This window comes from Schistocerca gregaria, chromosome 7 (genome assembly GCF_023897955.1).
Source record: "Schistocerca gregaria isolate iqSchGreg1 chromosome 7, iqSchGreg1.2, whole genome shotgun sequence".
Lineage (NCBI taxonomy): Eukaryota > Metazoa > Arthropoda > Insecta > Orthoptera > Acrididae > Schistocerca > Schistocerca gregaria.
Window position 1 is genome coordinate 359198908 of NC_064926.1, and position 25384 is coordinate 359224291.

Genomic DNA, 25384 nt, shown 5'->3' on the forward strand with positions numbered 1-25384 from the left:
GGACAAACAGTGCACTCAACAGAAGGAAATGGAAGAGGCTTATAGAGCAGGCATTTGGTTGATAAGGCCCTTGCCACTTGTAAGAAAAGAAATAAATAATATTTGATTTTCCTACTCGGGTAGTACAGGAAAGCAGCCCACTGATAGATAATGATTCTATGGACCAAGATAATGTTAATCAAATAAAAACTTTTCATGTTAAGAATGGTCTGTCTTGATGAACAGATAGTTAGGGCATATGACATATCTCCATACAGTTAATGCAAAACAGTCCTACAAATTTTTTTAAGGAGAGCTTGCAACAATTAGGACTAGATGAGATGTACAGGGATCCTGATGTTAATTTAAAATTTAACCTATTTCATGATACCTTTGTAAGTATATTTGAAAACAGTTTCCCTAAAAAACCAACCCAGAGTACAGGAAGCCTGTATTTATATCAAATTTAATGAAAATAAAATAGAAAGAAACTTCCACATGGGAAAAATATATTAAAAACAAAGATTCCAAGAGTTACCAAGCGGGAAAGAGCCGGTAGATAGGCACAATGAATAAAACACACAAACACACACACAGAATTTCGAGCTTTCGCAGCCAGCGGCTGCTTCATCAGGAAAGAGGGAAGGAAAAGGAAAGATGAAAGGATGTGGATTTTAAGGGAGAGGGTAAGGAGTCATTCCAATCCCGGGAGCGGAAAGACTTACCTTAGGGGGGAAAAAAGGATAGGTATATACTCGTGCGCACACACGCGCGCGCGCACACACACACACACACACACACACACACACACACACACACATCCATCCATACATACACAGACACAAGCAGACATATTTAAAGGCAATGAGTAAGGGCAGAGATGTAAGTCGAGGCGGAAGTCTGGAGGCAAAGATGTTGTTGAAAGACAGGTGAGGTATGAGTGGCGGCAATTTGAAATTAGCGGAGATTGAGGCCTGGTGGATAATGAGAAGAGAGGATATATTGACGGGCAAGTTCCCATCTCCGGAGTTCGGATAGGTTGGTGTTGGTAGGAAGTATCCAGATAACTCGGATGGTGTAACACTGTGCCAAGATGTCCTATCCAAAGGCCTCACCTTCAGCCCCACTCCCAGGTTCAACCAAACTGCCCTTGTCAAAGATTTACTGTCCTACACTCGTAGTCTCTGCTGGAAATATCACTTTGCCACGAAGAAAAATAATCCTGATCCCACTCCTTTTGATCCAACTCCCCAAGACACTATCCAAATTGAATCCTGCCTGGAACAGTTCCATCCTCCATCACAGCGGGACCCACCTCCTCTTCCTCAAAATCACCCTCTCCAAACCTTCCAGGAATTTCTCACTTCCAGCCTTGCCTCTCAATCTTTCTTGAAAACCCTTACTCCTACTCCCAACATCACCACAGCCGAAGCCCAGGCTTTCCGTGATCTGAAAGCTGACCGATCCATCATCATTCTCCCGGCTGACAAGGGTTCCACGACCGTGGTACTTGATCGTTGGGAGTATGTGGCTGAGGGACTGCGTCAGCTTTCAGACGACTCTACATACAAAGTTTGCCAAGGTAATCCCATTCCTGATGTCCAGGCGGAGCTTCAAGGAATCCTCAGAACCTTAGGCCCCCTACAAAACCTTTCACCTGACTCCATCAAACTCCTGACCCCACCGACACCTCGCACTCCTACCTTCTACCTACTTCCTAAAATTCACAAACCCAAACATCCTGGCCGCCCCATTGTAGCTGGTTACCGAGCCCCCACAGAACATATCTCTGCCTACGTAGATCAACACCTTCAACCCATTACATGCAGTCTCCCATCCTTCATCAAAGACACCAACCACTTTCTGGAACGCCTGGAATCCGTACCCAGTCTGTTACCCCCGGAAACCATCCTTGTAACCATTGATGCCACTTCCCTATACACAAATATCCCGCACGTCCAGGGCCTCGCTGCAATGGAGCACTTCCTTTCACGCCGATCACCTGCCACCCTACCTAAAACCTCTTTCCTCATCACCTTAGCCAGCTTCATCCTGACCCACAACTTCTTCACTTTTGAAGGCCAGACATACCAACAATTAAAGGGAACACCCATGGGTACCAGGATGGCCCCCTCGTATGCCAACCTATTTATGGGTCGCTTAGAGGAAGCCTTCTTGGTTACCCAAGCCTGCCAACCCAAATTTTGGTACAGATTTATTGATGACATCTTCATGATCTGGACTCACAGTGAAGAATAACTCCAGAATTTCCTCTCAACCTCAACTCCTTTGGTTCCATCAGATTCACCTGGTCCTACTCCAAATCCCATGCCACTTTCCTTGACGTTGACCTCCATCTGTCCAATGGCCAGCTTCACACATCCGTCCACATCAAACCCACCAACAAGCAACAGTACCTCCATTATGACAGCTGCCACCCATTCCATATCAAACGGTCCCTTCCCTACAGCCCAGGCCTTCATGGCAAAACGAATCTGCTCCAGTCCTGAATCCCTGGACCATTACACCAACAACCTGAAAACAGCTTTCGCAACCCGCAACTACCCTCCCGACCTGGTACAGAAGCAGATAACCAGACCCACTTCCTCATCCCCTCAAACCCAGAACCTCTCACAGAACAACCCCAAAAGTGCCCCACTTGTGACAGGATACTTCCCGGGACTGGATCAGACCTTGAATGTGGCTCTCCAGCGGGGATACGACTTCCTAAAATCCTGCCCTGAAATGAGATCCATCCTTCATGAAATCCTCCCCACTCCACCAAGAGTGTCTTTCCGCCGTCCACCTAACCTTCGTAACCTCTTGGTTCATCCCTATGAAATCCCCAAACCACCTTCCCTACCCTCTGGCTCCTACCCTTGCAACCGCCCCCGGTGTAAAACCTGTCCTATGCACCCTCCCACCACCACCTACTCCAGTCCTGTAACCTGGAAGGTGTACACGATCAAAGGCAGAGCCACGTGTGAAAGCACCTACGTGATTTACCAACTGACCTGCCTACACTGTGACGCTTTCTATGTGGGAATGACCAGCAACAAACTGTCCATTCGCATGAATGGACACAGGCAGACAGTGTTTGTTGGTAATGAGGATCACCCTGTGGCTAAACATGCCTTGGTGCACGGCCAGCACATCTTGGCACAGTGTTACACCGTCCGAGTTATCTGGATACTTCCTACCAACACCAACCTATCCGAACTCCGGAGATGGGAACTTGCCCTTCAATATATCCTCTCTTCTCGTTATCCACCAGGCCTCAATCTCCGCTAATTTTAAGTTGCCGCCACTCATACCTCACCTGTCTTTCAACAACATCTTTGCCTCCACACTTCCGCCTCGACTTACATCTCTGCCCTTGCTCTTTGCCTTTAAATATGTCTCCTTGTGTCTGTGTATGTATGGATGGATATATCTGTGTGTGTGTGTGTGTGTGTGTGTGTGTGTGTGTGTGTGTGTGTGTGTTTTATTCATTGTGCCTATCTACCGGCGCTTTCCCGCTTGGTAAGTCTTGGAATCTTTGTTTTTAATATATAAACTCAATGAAAAGTTTGTTAGCAAAAAGTCAGAAGTAGAAAATATTTTTAATAATATTTTTTTGCGTGTTGTAGGGAAAATAGGATCCAGCTATTCATTATAAAATGCAAGACTGTATGTGGAAGAGACAATACTTACGCAATTTGACAAAATTGAAATTCAATCCACCTCTCCTAATGAAATTAGGAAAAAAGTAAGTTCACTCAAAAGAAGAAACGCACACAGAATTGATGATATTTCCAACAAAGTATTAAAGGCTTGTTACCAACAGATAAGTACGATTCTCAGACACATATGTAGTAGCTCACTGAAACAGGGCATTTTTCCAGATAGAATGAAATATGCTATTGTTAAACCATTGCACAAAAGGGGATAGGTCTGATGCTAACAACTAGTGCCCAGTCTCACTTCTGACAGCTTTCCCCAAAATTATTGAAAAGTAATGTATTCAAGGTTAGCTTCACATATTTGTAAAAATGAAGTACTAACGAAATGTCAATTTGGTTTTCAGAAAGACTTTTCAACAGAAATTTCTGTATATGCTTTCACTGTTCAAATATTAAGTGCTCTGAATAAATGATCATCACTGGGATGTTTTGTGATCTCTCAAAGGCTTGTGACTGTGTGAATCATGAAATTCTTCTAGATAAGGTTAAGTATTGTAGTATGAGCGGAGCAGTGCACAAATAGTTCAATTCACATTTAACTGGAAGAATGCAGAAGGTTGCAATTACAGACAGTCTGCAAAAATCAGCAGAGTCCTCCTAACTAGGGAGGTATCAAGAATGGTGTCCTACAGGATCCAGTCTTGGGTTTCTTATTGTCTTACTATATTAATGACTTCGCACTCTATATTCATGAACATGCCAAGCTAGTTCTTTTTGCTGATGATACAAGTATAGTAATCACACCCAACAAACAAGAATTAGCTGAGGATGTTGTAAATAATGTCTTTCAGAAAATTATTTAAGTGGTTACCAGCAAATGGACTCTTATTAAATTTTGAGAAAAAACAGTATATACAACTGTGTACAGTAAATGGCTTAACACCATTGATAAATATAGACTTTGAACAGAAGTCTGTAGCTAAGGTTGAATATTCAAAATTTCTGGGTTTGTGCGCTGATGAGAAATTGAATTGGAGGAAACACATTGATGATCTGCTGGAATGGTTAGGTTCATCTACTTAAGCTATTTGGGTTATTGCAAATTTTGGTGATAAACATATCAGTAAATTAGTCTACTGTGCCTATTTTCATTCATTGCCTACATTTGGCATAATATTTTGGGGTAATTCATCATTAAGAGAAAAAATATTCATTGCACAGAAATATGTAATCAGAATAATAGCTCGAGCCCAAGATCGCCTTGCAGACATTTATTTAAGGACCTCGGGATATTCACAGTACCTTTGCAATACATATATTCTCTTATGAAATCTTTTATAACAACACATCTCAATTCAAAAATAATAGCAAAGAGCATAGCTACAACACTAGAAGAAAGGATGATCTTCATTATTCTGGGTTAAATCTGACTTTGGCACAAAAAGGGGTGAATTATGCTGCCATAAAAATCTTTGGTAATCTGCCAAATGACATTCAAAGTCAGACAGATAGACAACCAACATTTAAAAAACATATTAAAAGAATTTCTGAACGACAATTTTTTTAGGTATGAAGTAGTAACTGAAAAATAGGTACAATAATTGTGTAAAGAAAACTTAAGTTAAATTGACACATTCCACATCATTATGAAATATTGTACTCATAATCTATGAAACAAGTATTAAACTAACGTACGGACCATACTCCTACACAGTATTTCAACATGAAATGCCCATTACATCACACTTCTGACTGCCAGTTTCATACCTTTTTTAAAGTTGGTCTTACACTTCCCGATTTTCACAGCCTCTTTCATGACTGAATCTGAGTAATTTGAAATATGAGCTAGACTCTGTGACTGCTTTAAAAGACTTTGTGCTTAATTGTCAGGCTGTATTCAGCAACAGCAGATATCTCTTGATGCCTGTACCTCAAGTGATGCTGATGTTCAGTATATTTCTGAGAAATAATTTCAGTAGACCGAACCACAGTAATTGCCACACTCGTATGGAATATTGTAAACACCTGGGCCTCTGAGGTCATGATGATACAATAAAATGGCACAATATCTCTCTGATTTCCTTAGGAAAACAAAAATCCAGTTTTGAGCCCATGCCTATTTAATTTAAACCCAACTCTATTTCATGTTGCCCCACAGAATGGAAGGAATTTCTTGTTGTGTTGCTTCAGAGGATTTGGATTTGCATTTTTGGGAGAGAGCTGAATTGATTTCAGGTCGCCAATATCCATTTTATCTGGTATGCTTTTAGCTCTGTGTATCAGAGTGTTCAACACAACTCTCTTTTGGGCAGGATGTCAAAAACTGTACCCATAGAGATAACAGTCTATGTGGGACAATTTACAACACACTGATTGGCCAAGGTGGACATTCTAGTTGAGTGGAAGTTAGATTTTTGTCTTGGCCACTCACTGTTTCATAAACCAACCCACACAGGATCTGAGGCTAGGATGGACAGCAAAGTATGATGCTTTTGACTGATGCCATCCCTGCTGCTTTGGCTTCCCTAAGGGAAGAGGAAAGGGATTCATTGGAATAACATGTTCCACCTTTATCCTCTTAGGCTTACAAAAGATGTTTGTTCTAACTGAAAAAGTAGTTTAGGTAGCTTACAAGTGTTGGGACATACCACTGTGGGAAGCAGTGTCAACACACATACAGATGAAGTGCAAAAGCTGCCAAGTCTGGACATCAACAAGGCACAACAGCCTTGAATGGGCATATGGGCAAATCACAGATCAAAACAACGTTCATTTGCTTTTTTTGATAGTTGGAGTGTCGTACATAACAAATTTGATCCTCCAGGACAAACTGTCAACTGCATGTTTCACAAGGATTTCCTTGAATGGCTCGGGAAAAGGATGAATCAAGTGAAACTAGAAATTGCAGACAAGTGGATGCAGATGCTGCAACATGACAATGCCCCATGTCACAGGGCCATTTCCATCACAGAATTTTTGACTTCAAAAGGCATTCCTGTTGTTCCACAGCACATAATTCATTTTATCTGAATCCTTGTGATTCTTTTCTTTTCCTGAAGTTGAAAAATGTCTTAAAATGACGTCATTTTGGGATTCTGGAAAACATTCAAAAGAATATGACAGACAGGTTAAAGGCCCTACCAGTTGAATCCTTTAAGCGCTGCTACAAAGACTGGGAGTATAGCTGACAAAGGAAACTACTTTGAAGGAGACAATAGCATTGTTTGGAAAAGAAATTGGTAGATGAAAGTAATCAGTCTCATTACTTTTCTCACAAACCTCATATGCTGCAGTCTGTAATGAGCTACGAAGTAACATTGCAATTAAAGTTGTACAAGAAAAACATTGCACATAAAAAACAGAAGAGTTGATGAAAAACTGTTTACATCATTTAGTAGCTTGGACAGATTGGAGCTCTCTTCCAGCACTCGCTGCTAGATGAACAATTCCAATGGGACAGTTCTATGACACTGCATAAAAGGACCACGAATGCAATTAATAGCAATGAGAAATCATTATCAAGGTAAAGCTGACATACAGGGATCATTGTGACAGATTGTACACAGTGTGTAACCACACAACCAACCATCAACGGTAACGCTTCAAAACATATTGTCCCAATTTCTCACTGGCCCCGATATTGAGTTTGACCCCCAAGAACAATCTGATTTCAACTCACCCAGCATCTGCAACTAACACTAAACAAGATCCCACTGAAAGTGACTGAGGTAGCCTGTAACCTGGTACTGCGAAAAGTTTTGTGGGTAGTGCAGTTAAAGAGGTTGGAGCAGTTAACAAAAAAAACAGACCCAACATTTTATAATTATTTTGCAGTTTAGCACAAGCTAAATGCAATAAAAGGTGTTTTAAAATTAGTCTCAGATGACTGAAATCTGAGTCATTATTCTGCCCCCCTCTGGTCTTGCAACCTCCAGTTACTTCATGCTTCACACTGAGTGATGACATGCATGAAGGTGTTAGCTCGACAACACATATACTCGCCCAGAATCAATGCCATAAGTGATCATGCATGCCACTCCTGTCATGACTGCTTCCTGAACCAGACTGCCCCACCACAGCATTTCTTTCCATGGCCAAACCCAGACTACCCACATGCAAATGTGTGTGTTGATTTTACTAAAAGATACACGGTTGCTTGCAGTGGACGCTCTCTTCAACTTCTTTTAAAATGGATTGATAATGTCTTCAATGAACCATACCTCACACACTGCTGTCTCACAACAGTTCTCAGTCTGTTGCCTTAACAGCATTGAACACTTAACAACTGCTGACGTCCACCTGGCCTCCAGATACGACAGGATGTTCAAATCAAAAATGCATAAGGTCTGGTTAATGACATTCACCACTGTTGGCAAGAACAGTTTGGCTGAAATATTGTTTGGGCACAGGCAATGAACCCTGTTAGACCTCCATCTTGCTTGACTCCCCAAAAACAAAGACATTCAATACAATTTTGCACAGTCTTAATGAATGAAATACATGAATACAAAACATCAGACAAGTTTTGCTACTGGAATGGAGAGCTCTTATCAAAGAGGACACAGCATGTCATTCAGAGCAGAGAAGTCTTCCAACATTAAAGTAAGTTTGATCATACCCCAAGGGAATTATAGGAACACTGTTTTTGACAATAAGTTTAAATGACTTAGTAGATAATGGCAGAAGATCCACAAAGTAGTTTAAATATGATGCTGTTGTATATAAAGATGTCACAACACTTGAAAATTGTAGCGTAAAGCAGGAAGATTGACGCTTGGTGTAGGGATCAATAGTTGAGCTAAACATAATCAAACATAGTATAGCATGTGTAAGTAGGCAGAAAACCCATTATTGTATGATTAGACAATTGCCAAACAATCAATGGAAGCAATCACACCCATTAAATACCTGGGAATACATGTACGAAGTGATGAATAGTGGAAAAATCACGTAAAACTAATTGCACATGAGGCTCTTGGAAGACTTGAGATTCATTGGAAGAATTCTCAGGAAGTGTAGACCACTCATGAAGGATGTAGTTAACAGAACCCTTATCTGACCAAAACTTGAAATTGCTTATCAGTTCCAGACCCATAACAGATAGGATTGATAGAGGAAATACACAAGATACAAAGAAAAACAGCACATTTCATCACAGGCTAATTTAGTAAATGCAAAAGTATTAGGAAGAAGCTCACTGATCTCCAGTCACAGGCACTAAAAGAGGCATTCTGTACATCACGGTGTGGATTACCATTAACATTTCAAGAGTGTATGCTATCAGAAGAGTCAATCAATGTGTGTTTTGTGTGAAAACCACGGCAATAAAATAAGTCCGTTTTGAGGTCACACAGAGGCTTACCATCAATTGTTCTTCCTGTGGTCCATTCATAAATGGTACCTTAGGGAGTTTAGTTGTGTTTGTAGATAACTGCAGATCTTGCATACGTCTCTTTCAGCAATAAATCATCTGATTGTCTCATTTAATGGATTTAAAAGTTCTGTTAGCTACAGGGCATGTAGCAGTGTTCGCTGAAACCAACATCACAAGTAGTGCTATATTTTAAACAGGATTCTGAATTTTCAGATGTAGCTAACAATTTTCACTAAGAAATATTGCTGTAATCAAGTACAAATCAATTTACCAATAAGAAACACAGTGGCTATTTAGTGTGATTAGGGAAATAGCATCTTTTTTTCAGAGTAGTGATTGTCCATACTTTAGTACGTTAAATTTAGCTAACATAAGCACAAACACTGTTTAGCGCTACAGTGAAAGTATGTTGTTAAGTTAGTGCAGAAATTAAGTTAATATGGTTCGTTTGTCTCATGTTAATGATACCCTAACTTGTTCCACATTCCTTTAGATTCATTTAATTGGAGGGATAAATGCAGCTGTTAATCAACTTTCATTTTACATGTGCTGTAATCTTCTGTAGCAAGAATTACAGGAAGCTTTCACTTAAAAAATAAAAAAAGAAGGAATGATTGTCTTTGATCTTATAAATTTTGATACAAGAGACTGACATGGTAAATTCTTTGTCATTCTGAATAGACTGTAGTTAGTTTCATGTTCCATCGATCATCCACAAGATAAATTGTATTGATGTGGAATGAGTCATTTTACGCCCACAACTTAAGACCACAACTTAATTTTTAAAAATGGCTACATGCAGAGCATTTATAAAGAGCTTTTTTTAAGTATCTACAAATGTGAGTAAGTAATTCCCACTCACCATCTTTTTACACCATTACACTAATAAAAATTCTTCTACAGAACAGCAGGAGTTGTCAAGGAGAGTTTTTTGTTTTTTTCTTTTCAAATTTTACTTTGCTAGCTGTCAGATATTGTATATCACTTCATAAATGATGAAAATTTTTTGTTGCAGCATTCTTCATCCCTTTCTATGCATAAGATACCCTTAATATGGATTTTTGCTTCTGATATGGTAATTACATACATCAATGTTCCTTTTGAACTGCAGTGGATTATTTACAACAAACTTTGTTAGGGAAAAATTATACTGTGAACAGTAAACAGAATGCCCAACTTCTTAAACAGATTTCTACAACATGGTCATGGATGTGCACCACATATTTCTCTTACGGTACGTTTTTGAGCAATGAAGACTATTTCTTAAAGATGAGTTACCCCAGAATATTATTCCATATGACATTAATGAATGCAAATATGAAAAATATGTCAACTTACTGATTTGTCTCTCCCCAAGATTTTCAATGATTTTAAGTCCCGACATGGCTGAACTAAGTTGTTTTAGGAGTTCCAAAATGTGCTTTTCATCTACATGAACACCGAAGGCTTTTGAAGTTTATGCCCCATTTATTTTTTCCTCACCATGTGTTACACTGAATTGAATATGTTGTGTCTTTTTACAACTGAGAAAGTGAGTGAGAGAGAGAGAGAGAGAGAGAGAGAGAGAGAGAGAGAGAGAGAGAGAGAGAGAGAGAGAGTTTCTTCTGTTTCTGCGTGTATGCTTGCATTGATTACAATACTACCGTCATCTGCAAAAATAACTAATTCTGCTTGTTGTATATTATATAGAAGATCGTTTTACACGTGAGGAACAACAGTGGACCAGAAACTGACTCTTGTGGAACACCGTATGTGATTTCTTCCCAGTCAGAATAATATTCACAGACTACACTGGTTACTAAGTAAAACTTCTGCACTCTCGTATTTTAAGTTGTGTCTTGAGAGCACTGACTTTGGCACCACACACTCTTTGTGGAGTGGTTTCCGCCTTCCATGTAAAGAGCAGTGTTTCACTTACAGTTTGGCGAGTTAGTGATGTATGTCAGCCACCTATAGAAAAGCCACTGCACAAAAAATTTCACATGAATGATAATTTTTGTCTATTTTTCCCATTTCAAATACAGTTTGATTTCTTATGACAATTATTTTAATTGTTACACTTACCATGAGCTGCAAACAATGGCACAAAAAACGTGAGAATTTCCAATGTAGGAGAAACATATGAGTAATCCTACTAAAGCTTATTTTCTCTCCATAAGTTTCAGTAATATAAATTCCATCAAAAGGTACTGATGTCACTTACCTGGTATAGTAGTACCATTCCGATGGGTGAAGCCATAACCTAAGACTCTAGGATCAAACTGAAAATGTTCTATAGATGAGACTCCTTCTGGTTGCAGTCTCTCAGTATTGATGACTGGCAATGGAAGTTCATGCCTCAGTTGTAGCACTGGTGAGCCAAAATACTGCACCGGCCTATCAGCTGGCCTTTCCACATCTTCCTTAGTAAGAAATTTCATGCCTTCTCTTCCTTTACGTTGTCGTCTACTTGGTTCCATTCCTCCAACGAACCAAAATGCTTCTACACGAGGTTCAAAGTCAACCTGAAACATTTGAATCTCTATAGTAGCCACAGGAAGTTCTGTCTGAAACAAGATTACATTTTCATTTATAATAAAAGCATTAATCTCAAATAAACTTTTTTCAATTTAACTGTGGTGTAGTATATCATTATGTTACATCTGCAGTTAAGAGTACATATAGCTGATCTTTAATAGGATTTTTTAGGATGATGGAAATCTTTAAACATATCCCTGATCACTTGCATTTATATGAGAAATGTAACTAATAATTAAAGTCAGTTACAAATGGGCTTTGATATACACACTGTGAAACAGTATATGAAAATTATTCCACTCAGGCTTTGGATTCCTCTGAGAAGTTTAGAGTGCATTCCAGTCAGGTAATTAATAAACTGTACACAAACATAAAATAGTAAACTGGGAATTACAAAAAATGTATAATATACGCCTTTCTCCTACAAATTATTAAAATTATCTGGATGTGGTTTTGAAACCACTGTTAGTCTTCTAAAAAAAGGTTTTCATTGGAAAAAATAATCCTCTAATCTCACAGTCTATATTCAAGGTGTTTCTAAAATGAATGTAATAAATGAGAGGGTTAGTAGAGCGGGTCATAACAAACAACTGTCACATAGCAAACTACATATGCATCCCTTAGCATTTGGCAGTAGGCATCACTTAACAGCATTGACTGACTTTGGCACAGAAGGGGGTAAATTATGCTCCCACAAAAGTCTTTGGTCACCTAGCAAACAGCATCAAAAGCCTGACAGATAGTCAACCAACATTTAAAAATAAATTAAAAGAATTTCTAGATGACAACTCCTACTCATTGGCTGAATTTTTAGATATAAATTAAGGGAGGGGAAAAAAAAACTACCTTAAGCATTAGTGTCATGCAATATTTTGTGTAATGTAATATCTTGTACAGACATCTTTCATTAACCTGACACGTTCCACATCATTACGAAGTGTCATACTCATGATCTATGGAACAAGTATTAATCTAATCTAATCTAATTGAGCGCTGTCTAGAAGGTACACATACAACCCATCATCCAAGTTGACATTGTAGCATGTCTGCCGGACAACATTTTCAATTTCTTTGTGACATGAAGGTAAAAGAGAGGTAGTGTTTACATTTCATGACTTTTATTTGCAAACAGTTATGAAAACTGCACAAAATTACACCCTCATTCTTGAATTCATGCTGTGCACCAGTGCCCAACTGACCGTTGCACTCTTTCGAACACCCCTGATAAAGTGGAGACTGCATCAGAGGCTGTCATAATTCATCCTATCGGTGTCTTCATCCATCTCGATAGGTATTTCGTAAACAACAGATTTCAGGTGCCCCAGGTGAAAAAAATCGAGGGGCAGCATCAAGTCAGGGAAATGTGGAAGCCATGCCGTATCCAGTTCTCACCAAAGGTCTCATCCAAATGATTTCGCACTGCATGCGCGAAGTACACAGATGTACAGTCATGTTGATACCACATGCACTATGGCATGTTGAGTGGGACACGTTCCAAAAGCTCTGGCAGTGTTTCCCTTACGAAGTTTAAGTAGCTGTCTGTGTTCAGTCATCTGGAGAGCATATAAAGACCAATCAGATTATTGCCTACCAAACCTGTCCAAACGCTGATAGCAAAGCACTCTTGGTGACCACAAACAAAAGCAGTATGAGGATTTTCCCAAACCCGTTTTTGTTGATTCTGGCTGTTGAACACAATTTCGTTTGTAAAGGATGCCTCATCTGTAAAAAGTACAAAGTATGGGAATTCAGGTTGAATGGCACACTTCTGCAAAAATCACTGTCAAAAGTCAATGAGATGTCGAACATCTTCTGGATTAAGGGTCTGAGCTTTCTGAAGGCAGTAAGAGTGAAACAGACCATGGAATGGCTTACACTCATTTCTCAAGCAACACTCTGTGAGTTTGTCGAGGGCACATTTTGCAGCACTGCTAATGCATCCTCTTTGAGCTCTGGTGTACACAGTGTGTGTTGGTGACTGCGTAAAACTGACCTTTGCACCTGTATCACAAAACAAATTTATCGAGTTTCAATGTATGGCATAAATGCAACAGCACCATTCCAATACCCTATCAGTGGACAACTCACCTCAAGTGCACCAGTCTCTCCTGGGGATCTGTGGATGACCGTGAAAATGCATGCCACTGTCACCCGAGGATTTAGAAACCACTGAATATATAACCATTGAGCATCGAGAGCATTCCCACCCGCTGACGCATAAGCACATTGCATGTCGCCTTTCCTCCCAAAGAAAGTGCTCCTTCCAATTTCATCTTTGGTGCTGTCAATTTCACCATTTACTACTGTACTTTAAACGTAAGTTTAAGTATTACAGTACAGCCAGTTTAACCTTTAGAGCTGTCTGCCAACTTTAAATGCAATATTCAATGCTCTCAGCCAACTTTAAACTGTATATTCTGATGATGCTCTTGTTCATTTGAAGAGCAAAACAGGTAATGAGAAATACAGTGCTACTTGTGGCTGTTTTCTAAAACTTAGCTTTAACAGTCACTCCCTCTGCAGGCAATGTCTGCTCTTACTAAGGTATGTGACCATGGGTTGCTATGTGAAAGTTGTTTGCTTGACCCAGTCTACCAGCCCTCACATTTTTATTTACACTCATTTTATAAACATCCTGTATAAGTAGTGACAGTTTAAAAGTGAAGAGACTTTTTTCTTACTTGGGGAATGTAAAACATTGTCTTTAGGAAAGAGTTAAAGCAACAGTTACCTGTTAGGTTTTGAAATTTATTTTATTATCGTTTACCAGTTTCAGGCTCTTTCATTTCTATTGTCAGAAAATGCACATATATAAAATAATTTGCTGTTGCTTTGTTTATAGTTTTATTTTGTTTCATCATTAGCTGTAAAAATGTGCACCTGGTGATTAAAGACATTCAAAACCAATAACAGTGAAATAAAGCAAAAAGGTATTTTGTCAGTAGATAACATTTTAAGGTTATGATGATTGCATGATAACACATGTTTTGAAATTACCAAAGACTAATTTGATGACATCTTTTAAAAACATTTTAAACTTTTTTTTCATCAGATAGCTGTAATACATTTACAGGGTGAACTAGTAATCATTTGTTGTTTGTTTTGAGTGTTATGATGGCAATGGAAATTTTGTAACTTTTCAAGGTACCTTGTGTGTGTGGGGTTTTTTTTTTTTTTTTTTTTTTTTTTTTTTTTTTTTTTTTTTTTTTTTTTTTTGGGCGCAAAACAAGGCGCCAACACACTTTCCACTGCATTATAGAGTGGATCACCAACCACCAACTGTATTCATGAAATGCTGAAAACCTTTATCCTGTCAGAGACAATAAAGGACTTGGAAGAGCAGTTGAATGGAATGGACAGTATCTTGAAAGGAAGATACAAGATGAACATCAAGAAAAGCAAAATGAGGATAATGGAATGTAGTTGAATTAAGTCAGGTGATGCTGAGGGAATTAAATTAGGAAATGAGATACTTTGCTATTTGGGGAGCAACATAACTGATGATGGTCGAAGTAGAGAGGATATAAAATGTAGACTGGCAATGGCAAGGAAAGCATTTCTGAAGGAGAGAAATTTGTTAACATTGAGTGTAGACTTAAGTGTCAGGAAGTCGTTTCTAAAAGTATTTTTTATGGAGTGTAGCCATGTTGGAAGTGAAACATGGACAATAAATAGTTTGGACAAGAAGAGAATAGAAGCTTTTGGAATATAGTGCTACAGAAGAATGCTGAAGAGTACATGGGTAGATCACATAACTAATGAGGAGGTATTGAATAGAATTGGGAAGGAGTTTGTGGCACAACTTGACTAGAAGAAGGGATCGGTTGGTAGGACATGTTCTGGGGCATTAAGGGAACACCAATTTAGTATTGGAGGGCAGCATGAAGGGTAAAAATCGTAGAGGGAGACCAAGAGATGAATACACTATGCAGATTCAGAAGGATGTAGGTTGCAGTAGGTACTGGGAGCTGAAGAAGCTTGCACAGGATAGAGCAGCATGGAGAGCTGCATCAAACCAGTCTCAGGACTGAAGACCACAACAACAACAACAACAACAACAACATTAACGCATTTTAACATGGGAAGGGGACTATAAGGACAGAAGAGATGCTGGAAGGATCATTCCCATCTACATTGTTCAGAGGACCTTGTGCTGGCAAGAAAGATTTCCCTCCACATTCGTCTACCTAAGCAACTACTTCGAAACAATCAGTGTCACTATGGCTGCAGCCAGGCGCATTTAGGTGTGAGTGTGGGGAGGGAGGGGGTGGGGGGTTGCAAGTGCACACTGCCTTCAGTAGTAATTTGTTTTTGTTGCGCCTGTGAGCCTATGCTGCTTGAGACTGCTTCAGAGTAGTCTTTAAATCTCATGTAAGAAATTTTATATAGCCAGCACTATTTCACTGATAAGTAATAACATACTGCAATCAGTTAAGTAGTTTACAACTTGTTACCAAATTCACTACAATGTAATGCTTCATTGACAAGTCTATAATATAGGTGGAGGTCCAAGATCACTAAAAACATGTGTAAGTATATACCTTTTACTTCTTTTGCATAACAACATTATTGAAGCCGGCTCATACTGAAGTATCAGCAGGTCTAACAGTAGATTACGTAAGTTCAATGTAATGCATATATTTCTCAATTCAGCCATGAGCGAAGCTAATCATGCAATGGTGGTTCTGAAGCCTCTTGAATACTAGCAACTGTAATAGCAGTGTTGTGTGGATGTGATGGATATATTTCGTGTAAGCTCTTTCCCCAATTCTGGAAGACTCTAGCCATTTCTTCTTCTACAGTTCACTGCTGAAGCTCTAGCTCTTCACAGGACATTGGTAGTGAGGATTTTAAAATGACTAATTTCTCAATCATGAGTGGCTTACTTAGCCACAACATCTTAGTGTTGCAATATACCTACATCCAGCGGCAGAGGCTGACACTGACGATTGTGGAATAAGGTTAGCAATTCCTGCTGTTGTTGTTGAGGTCTACAGTCCAAAGACTGGTTTGATGCAGCTCTCCACATACATCTATACTGTGCAAGCCTCTTCGTATCTGCATAATTGCTTCATCCATTTGAATCTGTTTCCTGTAGTCAAGCATTGTTCTCTATGCACATAAGTGTGTGCACCCGCCCACCTACCCACGCACGCACGCACATATCTCTCTCTCTCTCTCTCTCTCTCTCTCTCTCTCTCTCTCTCTCTATCTCTCTCCTTCCACTATTACAAAATCGATGACTCCCTGTTGCCTCGGGATATGTACCATCAACCTATTTATTGTTTTAGTCAAGTTGGGCAATAAATTCCTTCACCCCCCTCCCAATTTGATTCAATACCTTCCTTTAAGAAGAGGCTTTTCTGGCTCTCACACATGTGGATAGCTTACAATGACCATTTTACCCAGCTTTTCTACAGAGGAGTTACAAAATATTTAATTAATTAAATCCAAGCACAAATTCAAATTGTAGAAGAGATTACATACCAAATAACCACAATCACAGGCTGATCACGTATAATTAATGAGCTGGTAATTCTGATATGCAAATTTCCCCCACAAAAGTAGTTTTCCCACAATTCTGAACCAACTGACATGTTACCAAAGAAAGGGCCTTAGGATGAGAATGTCCACAGACTTAGTAAAATAGTCCCAAGATGATATGTCACATAAAGGAAGACAGGAGCTATTGCATTCAAATTTGTTTCGCTGTCACTTTTCCATGGAAGGAGAACCCGCCGCCTCACCCGTTCTTTTTAAGCAACGGGGGTGCTGCACTTCTGTCTACATAGAATGAGCAACCTGAAAATGAGAGAGTCTTTCCCGCCTCTCCACCTCAAACGCTGCAGGGGGGATCAGTGCTGCCTCCCTGATGAAGGTGGCTGCATTGAACCAGTTTTAGTTTTTCAGGAAACGTAACAAAACATGCACACGTACACATACGTGCATGCAGACACACACACACACACACACACACACACACACACACACATACACACACACACACACACACACACACGCACATGAACACAAAACATGGGATTGTTGGCGAATGAGAAAATAGTTGCCGAGATTCACCTGAGCTGTTAGAAGATGTGGAATAAAAGGTGATAAATTTGCCAGTAAAATTCTGTTTATTTGTTTTATTACAGAGGCTGCAACTGCATTTTCCATTTTACCCTCATCCAGATTATTTCTGCAATCCAGTTCTTCCTCCCTCCTGCAACAGATAATACATTTAGTCTTTCTTACATTATGGTCCAACAATAATAAACTTTTTCTTTGTTTCCTGAGATCAGATGAGATTCGGAACAAATGAGAATGATAGTTACACAACTTCCTACATTCTTTACAACTCTTAGTTCAACAGCAAGGAGTAATTTTTTTTTTACATCCTTTGTGATTCAAACATTTGTTTGAAAACAGCATTAATTTCTCACTGAGCACTTGGTCAGTGATCTTAGATCACAACCAACACAAAATTCTTGTTGACTTTATCAAATGTCATGTTACATTCCTTGACTAATTATCTAACCACTTGTAATCCATATCTCTATCCATTCATCAAGATTTCATTTGAAATAATTCTTGTATCAAATATTTGTACAAAGTAATAATGACTAATTAATAAAAGGCATAAATGAAGAAGAAAAACGCCATATCTAACTGAGCACTGAAGGGATGTACCAAACACCTGACACACACTACTATCAACTTTGAAACACTATGGCTAGTTGTTCAGAAAAAACACAAATTTTTTGTCTTAACAGAAGTCAAATCACTGGGCCACAGCATTCATCTGCTGTCAGAATACAAATCACAATTTCATAATATGGGTGATGCTAATAATAGCACAGCACAGCCAACTCATATCACAGTTATTCCCAGCAAGAGAGAGAGCTCAGTGATATTGGGCAACGTCATATGCAAAACCCGGTTAATGCTACTTCCTTGAATCTGCATGGCTGAAAATATATTTCCTTTGATCACGGTGTTTTACTTGACTGCGTTATGTAATTATTTTCACATACAGACATTCATATTCAAAGCCATAGTTTGACATACATGCATTTTCTGCTGGAGGCTTTGCTAAGTCATTTCTGTCATTTTTGTATTGGTACCAAATAGGATTTTCCTTCAAATTGCAAGAGATCAAAACAGAATGAAGAATATAATGTAATGCCCCAATGGGGATGAGGTCATCAGCTACCTTGTAGTTGCAAACTGATCTGACCTTATCAACAGTGTCAGTAGAGAGACTGGGATTAGTTGTCATCGTCATCACAGTGATGGTGGTTATTAAAATTCATAAATCAATCAAGAAGGCTAGGACAGTTTTGATGCTGGAAAGAACAGTTACGCAGTTGTTAGCATCCTGCTTAGACAACAAATTGACATAATTTATTTCAAATGAATGGGCATAGAGGTCACTCCTTCAGCAGGGTCTGTGCAGGCAAGCAGGGACAAAGGAATGCTAGTTATTAGAAGCTCCAATGTTAGATGCATTATGGAGCCCCTTAGGGAAATAACATCCAGGTCTGGAAAGAAATCCAATGTGTGCTCGGTATGTCTGCTGGGAGGCATCATCCGAGATGTGGACACGGTCCTGCCTGTGGCTACTGAGGGTGCATCTTGCAGTCGTCTGCAAGTTGTCTCTTATGTTGTCACGAATAATGTCTGTTGTTTGGGTTCTGAGGTCATCCTCATCTCATACAGGTGACTGGTGAAAGAAGGGAAGACTGCTGGCCTTCCACAGGAGGAGCAAGCAGAGTTCACAATTTGCTATATCATACTCAGAGTTGCTCATGGCCCTTTGGTTTCAAGCCGAGTGCAGTTTGAGGTCCTGTGATGAACACTCACCAGTCGACACACAGAGAGGGAAATCAGACTGTGTACAAAGTTCCTGGCTTTACGGCCCTCCAGGAAAGTTGTTGAGCTCAAATTATTCTAAAAACCGAAAGATGGCTGAAACAGAAATTGGAAAGTTCCAAAATACTTAGCAAGGCATGGACCATATATCACGAAGAGAGGTTAGTTGCAATAGGAGGGGAAGTGTCACTGCAGTCAGCAGAAATATTGTGCATATTGAGGGTCAAACTGAGTCTGACTGTGGCGTTATCTGGATGTATGTAACAGGTCTAAGTGAAGTGATGTTGATTACAAGATGCATTTACCAGCCACCCAATTCTGCCCTGACCATTTCAGAATCACTCAAAGAAAATCTACACTCCATAATGTCTAGCAGTTGTCACAGAGATTGGTTCTGCATAAGGTAAATAAACGATACATGACCTTTCTTTTTCCCCCACTCCTAATCGCTTCCACATGTGTTGTTGATTTTGACAATGACCAATCAAATCTATCACTGAAGAAAGGTGGATGGCCCTCTTGTTCAAGTTTCTTCATGAATTTTATATGAGAAAAGTTCTATAAACCTTTCAAGTTTTTTGTTCTACGAGGCCACACCACAAATTTGATGCGTAAATGTCGATAGAAACACATTGGTTTGAAGCTGAGAATATGTATTTTGCATGTAGGAGTGCCAACATTACTAACTACGATGTAAGGGTGTGGGAAAAAAATCTACTCACCATGCAGCAGCCAGAGAACACACATACAAAAGGTATTATGTTCACAAGTTTCTGGACTCAGGGGCTCTTTCCTTTGGCAGAAGGACTGAAGGGGAAGGAAGGGGTTGAAGAAAACGACTGGTGTTATGTAAACACTGTTCAGCCTTTTACATTGGCATGACTACTACCAAGTTATCAGTTAGGATGAATGGGGATGGGTATAGGGTGTGGCAACATGCAATATCCTGTTACAGAGCATGCACTACATCATGACGGTCGTGACCTTGGTGCCTGTTTCACTACATGCGCCATCTGCATTCTTACCCCAGATGCAAGTTCCTCAGAGCTCCACAGTTGGTAAGAGCTACAATACGATGTTGGTTCTCGCCACCCATGTATGCTAATTCTTTCTAATTTTTCAGGTCTCAGCATTTCTTCACAGTCATCATTTCTTTCTTCACTCCATTTCATACATCTTTCATTTTCTGACCTGTCTATGTTTCACCATACCCCTCTCACCTCTATCACATATGACGCGCTTAGCTTTTAGCTCTTATTAACTCATGCAGAACACTTTAGCAGTAATCTCTGTGGTGCGTATTACCCAACCTTCCACCTTTAAGCTCTCAGGTTTTGAAATATCTTCCGGTGCAGTCTCCAACAATCAGTCTTTCCTTCTCATCCCATGAGGTAAGTCTCTCCTGACCCAGGGTTCTGGTGAGTTTTCTGAACAGTAACTCTTTTCCTAAACCTCACCAGTCCTTTTTCTTCACCCCTCTTCCTTCCCTTCAACATTTCTGCTAGAAGAAGAATCCACTGGCTTGAAAGCCTGCATATGTAATACCTTTCTTTGGTGTGTTCTCCATCTGCCACTTGGTGAGCAGATTTTTTATCTATCCAATTACATTATATTTCCAAAAACTGGTTTTTTTCATTGAAATACTACGAATTTTGGATCTTATCAACCAAAATAATCAATCTCTGAAAATATAATGTAACTGGACAGATAAAAAATCTACTCACCAAGCGGCGGCAGGAGAACACACGTATAAAAGATATTAGAATTTGCAAGCTTTCAGTGGCTCCTTCTTCTGGCAAAAGGGTTGAAGAGGAAGGAAGAGGGGCGGAGGACTGGTGAGGTTTAAGAAAATGATAGAGTTCAGAAAAGTTGCCCAGAGTCTTGGGTCAGGGGAGAATTACCTGATGGGATGAGAAGGAAAGACTAATTGATGGGGTTTGCATCAGACGAGATTTATGCATACCTGTTCTCTTGTTGCCACTTGGTGAGTAGATTTTTTATGTATCCAATTACATTATAACGACGGGTCTTGGAGGAATCCTTTCCTTGTGTGTGTTACAAAGATCTTGTAGTCATGATCACACATTTACTCTTGTTCTAAGATCCTTAATTGTGTTACATAGGAAGCCTGACTCATTGAGGAGTTACGGTAATATCTTCTTCTCGGTTTTATTCTTAGGACTGGCTACTATGTATATGTAGGTAACATCTTTCAAAAGATACTAAATCTTGTTTTTGTAGACCACATGTGATATTAGGACCACAGAACTCCCCTCGACAGCTGGCAGAACTACAGTTTCCCTATCCTCACACAGTTTTTTATTGTTACTCTCTTTCTTGAAGGTGTTGGATCTAAATATGGGTACCTTTGTAAGTGATATGAAGGTCCACAATGAATGTATTGTGCTGCACTGAGAACACAGTTCCTAGTGCCTAAAAAAGACAGCTGGGTCAGTCATCAATATAATGAGTATAAAATAGAACCAACTACTTGGCTGAACACTTGAAAACACAGCGATAACCAATCACATTGACCAAACCTGAGAGAATAGAACTTCACTCCATGTGGAAATGTTCCACAATGTGTGCAGTTTGAATGGGCTCTCTCAAGAGAAAGATCATCCCATCACTGTGCAGACCTTCCTCACGACAGGCACAAATCGAAAAACATTTCAGTAAAAGCATTTATGCTTTTCCATAGACAAATTTTCAATTTTTTCAACTAGCTCTCAAAGAATAAAGCAGTATGAAAACTACAGTTCCAAAACTGGCAAGGAATCATAGAAAATTATATGACATGTTAAACACAGGAGACTTCTCGGTTTTTGGCTCATGGATGGGCTCATATGCTGACCAACCACGGGGGGCATCGGAGTTCATTCGTAGTCAGACTGGATCTGCCATCTATAAAAAAATCTGGCACAGTTCAAGTGTCCTCAGGCAGGACAGTCAGACTATAGGAGATTGAGTAAGTCAAGGCAGAATGGGAAAGGTCCACCTCCCAATGCACTAAGAAAAAATTAAAGAAAGCCTGATGTTCCAGAGACATAGACAGAAATGGTTGTATTCTTTTAAGTTATATTCTCACATAGCTATAGTCTGCAAGCTTGTGTTCACAATCACAGTGGTAAGTGAAATACTATCACTGGTGAATGCACCCTCTGATTTTGTAAGTGCTGATGTCAAAGTTGAGCAACTTTGTTATTATTATAGCTCTTCAATCAATACCATAACACACATACAAATGCTTCTAAAATGCTATATGTCTTTAAACTGTAGTATCTGGAAGTAAAGCAGTGTACTAAATGCTGATTTAAACAAGCTGTTATTATTATTATTATTACTACTACTACTACTACTACTACTACTATTCAGACACAAAATGTACAAACTGAATTCATTTAAAAAAGTGTTTTTTGCATTTCCCAAGACGTTCATTCAGAATGTGTTTCGAACAGTTTGCCAACTGGTATGTAGGTGCACCTGTATTACTAATTATAAGTCTTGAGGAATCCCTTCCCCCCGTACATTAGGAAGCCCAGGAATTTATTTCCTCATGTTCTAAAACCCCTAAGGCTGATACATGGCTAGCCTGACTCACTAAAGTAGTCACCTATCACATCATCATCATATCAATTTTATTCACAGAACCACTTTCTGTCTATCTTCAGGCAATGCCTTCAAAAAGTCAAAAGTCTTAAGGTTAGGCTAGCATCAGGAATCATTCCTAATGCTTGGAGGGCAGTGAAGGTTTTTTTCATTCCAGGGAAAACTGACAATGTCAAGACTACGGATACGAGACCGATCAGTCTGTTGTATCTTTTAAAGATATTAGAAAAACTAGTTAATGCGCATTTTGGGGAAAGAAGGCTAACTGAGTTTCCTGTATGTGTAAACTAACATGTATATCAACCAGGAATGTCACGTGAAACAGCACTTCACCAACTTGTTCGGAAGGCAGGAAACACACATCTTCTTGGCTAATGAGGAGGCTTATAGCAATATGACTTTTGAATCCATGATTAGAGCTAAAGAAGAGTATGGTGCTGAAACCACTATATGTAGTTGAATTAAGACCATGTTGAGCAGAAGAAAGGTAGAAGCCACCAGGACAAATAGAAAAATGCTGATCAACGCCGGAGTTTTGGTCCCCGCTACTGTAGAGAACCTAGTGATGTATAACTATGTTGAAGGGCTATATACTACAGGCTACATCTACCTATATATTCCACAAGCCACTATATGGTGTGTGGCAGAGGGTACCCTGTACCACCACTTGTCATTTCCTTTCCTGTTCCATTTGCAAATAGAGCGAGGGAAAAACAACTATCTATATGCCTCCAAAAAATGAGCCCTAATTTCTCATATCTTATCTTCGTGGTCCTTAGGCACAATGTATGTTGGTAGAATCATTTGGCAGTCAGTTTCACATGCCGGTTCTCTAAATTTTCTCAATAGCATTTCTCAAAAAGTATATCACCTTCCCTCCAGGGATTCCTATTTGAGTTCCTGAAACATCTCTGTCACACTTACATGCTGTTCGAACCTACCAACAACGAATCTACAAGCCCGCCTCTGAACTGCTTCTATGTTTTCCTTCAATACGACCTGGTACAGATCCCCAACACTCAATCAGTACTCAAGAATAGGTTGCACTAGCATCCTATATGTGGTCTCCCTTACAGGTGAACCATTCTTTCCTAAAATTCTCCCAATAAACTGAAGTGGACCATTCACTTTCCCTACAACAGTTCTCCATGCTCGTTACACTTCATATCACTTTGCTATGTTATGACCAGATATTAAAGTGACTTGACTGTCAAGCAGGGCACTAGTAATACTGTATCTGAACATTAAAGATTTGATATTCCTACTCATTCGCATTACCTTACATTTTTTCACATTTAGCACTAGCTGCCATTCATAATACCAACTGGAAATTTTGTCTAAACTGTCTTTCATCTTCCTACAGTCATTCAACTTTGACACCTTACCGTACACCATGTCATCACCAGCAAACAACCATAGATTGCTGCCCACCCTGTCCGCCAAATAATTTATCTATACAGAGAACAACAGTGATCATGTCACACTACCATGGGGCACTCCTGACGATACCATTCTCTCTGACAAACACTCACTGTCAAGGACAACATACTGGGTTCTAATATTTAAGAAGTCTTTGAGTCACTCACATATCTGGGAACTTATTCCATATGCCTGTACCTTCGTTAACAGCCTGCAATGGGAAACTGCGTCAAATACTTTCCACAAATCTAGAAATATGGAATCTGCCTGTTGCTCTTCATCCATGCTTCTCAGCATATCATGTGAGAAAAGGGCAAGCTGAGTTTTGCACGAGTGATGCTTTCTAAAACTAGTTATGCTGATTCGTAAACATATGTTTCTGTCTTGAGAAAGTCTATTATATTTGAATTGAGAATATGTTCAAGGATTCTACAGGATCCCAAAGGTGGGGACATTGGTCTGTAATTCTGTGGGTCTGTTTTCATAAGAAATGCAAAGTAGGTAAGGCACCAATTCCATAGAATACCTTTTGTAAAATCGAATTGGAATTCCATCCAGACCTGATGATTTATTTATTTTCGAATCATCCACTAAACCCTGAAAAGGCTCAGCTCAGCAACATTTGTCATTCGGATAATTGCCAAAACTGGAGACATCAATGTCTCAAAATCTGCTTACTTTGGCTACTTTCATCCACTTATGTGTTACGGAATAATCTTCTGGGGCAATTCACCACTATCAAAAAAGGTTTTTACAAGTCAGAAAGAGGTTGTCCGAATTTTGTGTGAAGTGCCTTCAAGAATCTAATGTCTCAATCTTTTTAAGCAAATAGGGATCCTAACCACTACTTCACAATATATCTTTTCACCCATGACATTCATGCTTCACAATCCTTCTCAATATGAAACAAATGAAATGTACCATCACCATAACACAAGGAGAAAATGTGACATAC

General features: G+C 39.4%; 1 protein-coding gene across 1 annotated transcript in view; it reads right to left on the minus strand.

The window, feature by feature from the left end:
• Window positions 1-25384, minus strand: part of LOC126281253 (28S ribosomal protein S30, mitochondrial) — a 59379-nt gene that overhangs the window by 16505 nt on the left and 17490 nt on the right. Inside the window, exons 2-3 of the mRNA XM_049980045.1 lie at window positions 17611-17752; window positions 11219-11519 (exon numbers count right to left, since the gene is read on the minus strand). Coding sequence (XP_049836002.1) covers window positions 11219-11519; window positions 17611-17752 — 443 coding nt within the window. The remainder of the gene's footprint in view (window positions 1-11218; window positions 11520-17610; window positions 17753-25384) is intronic.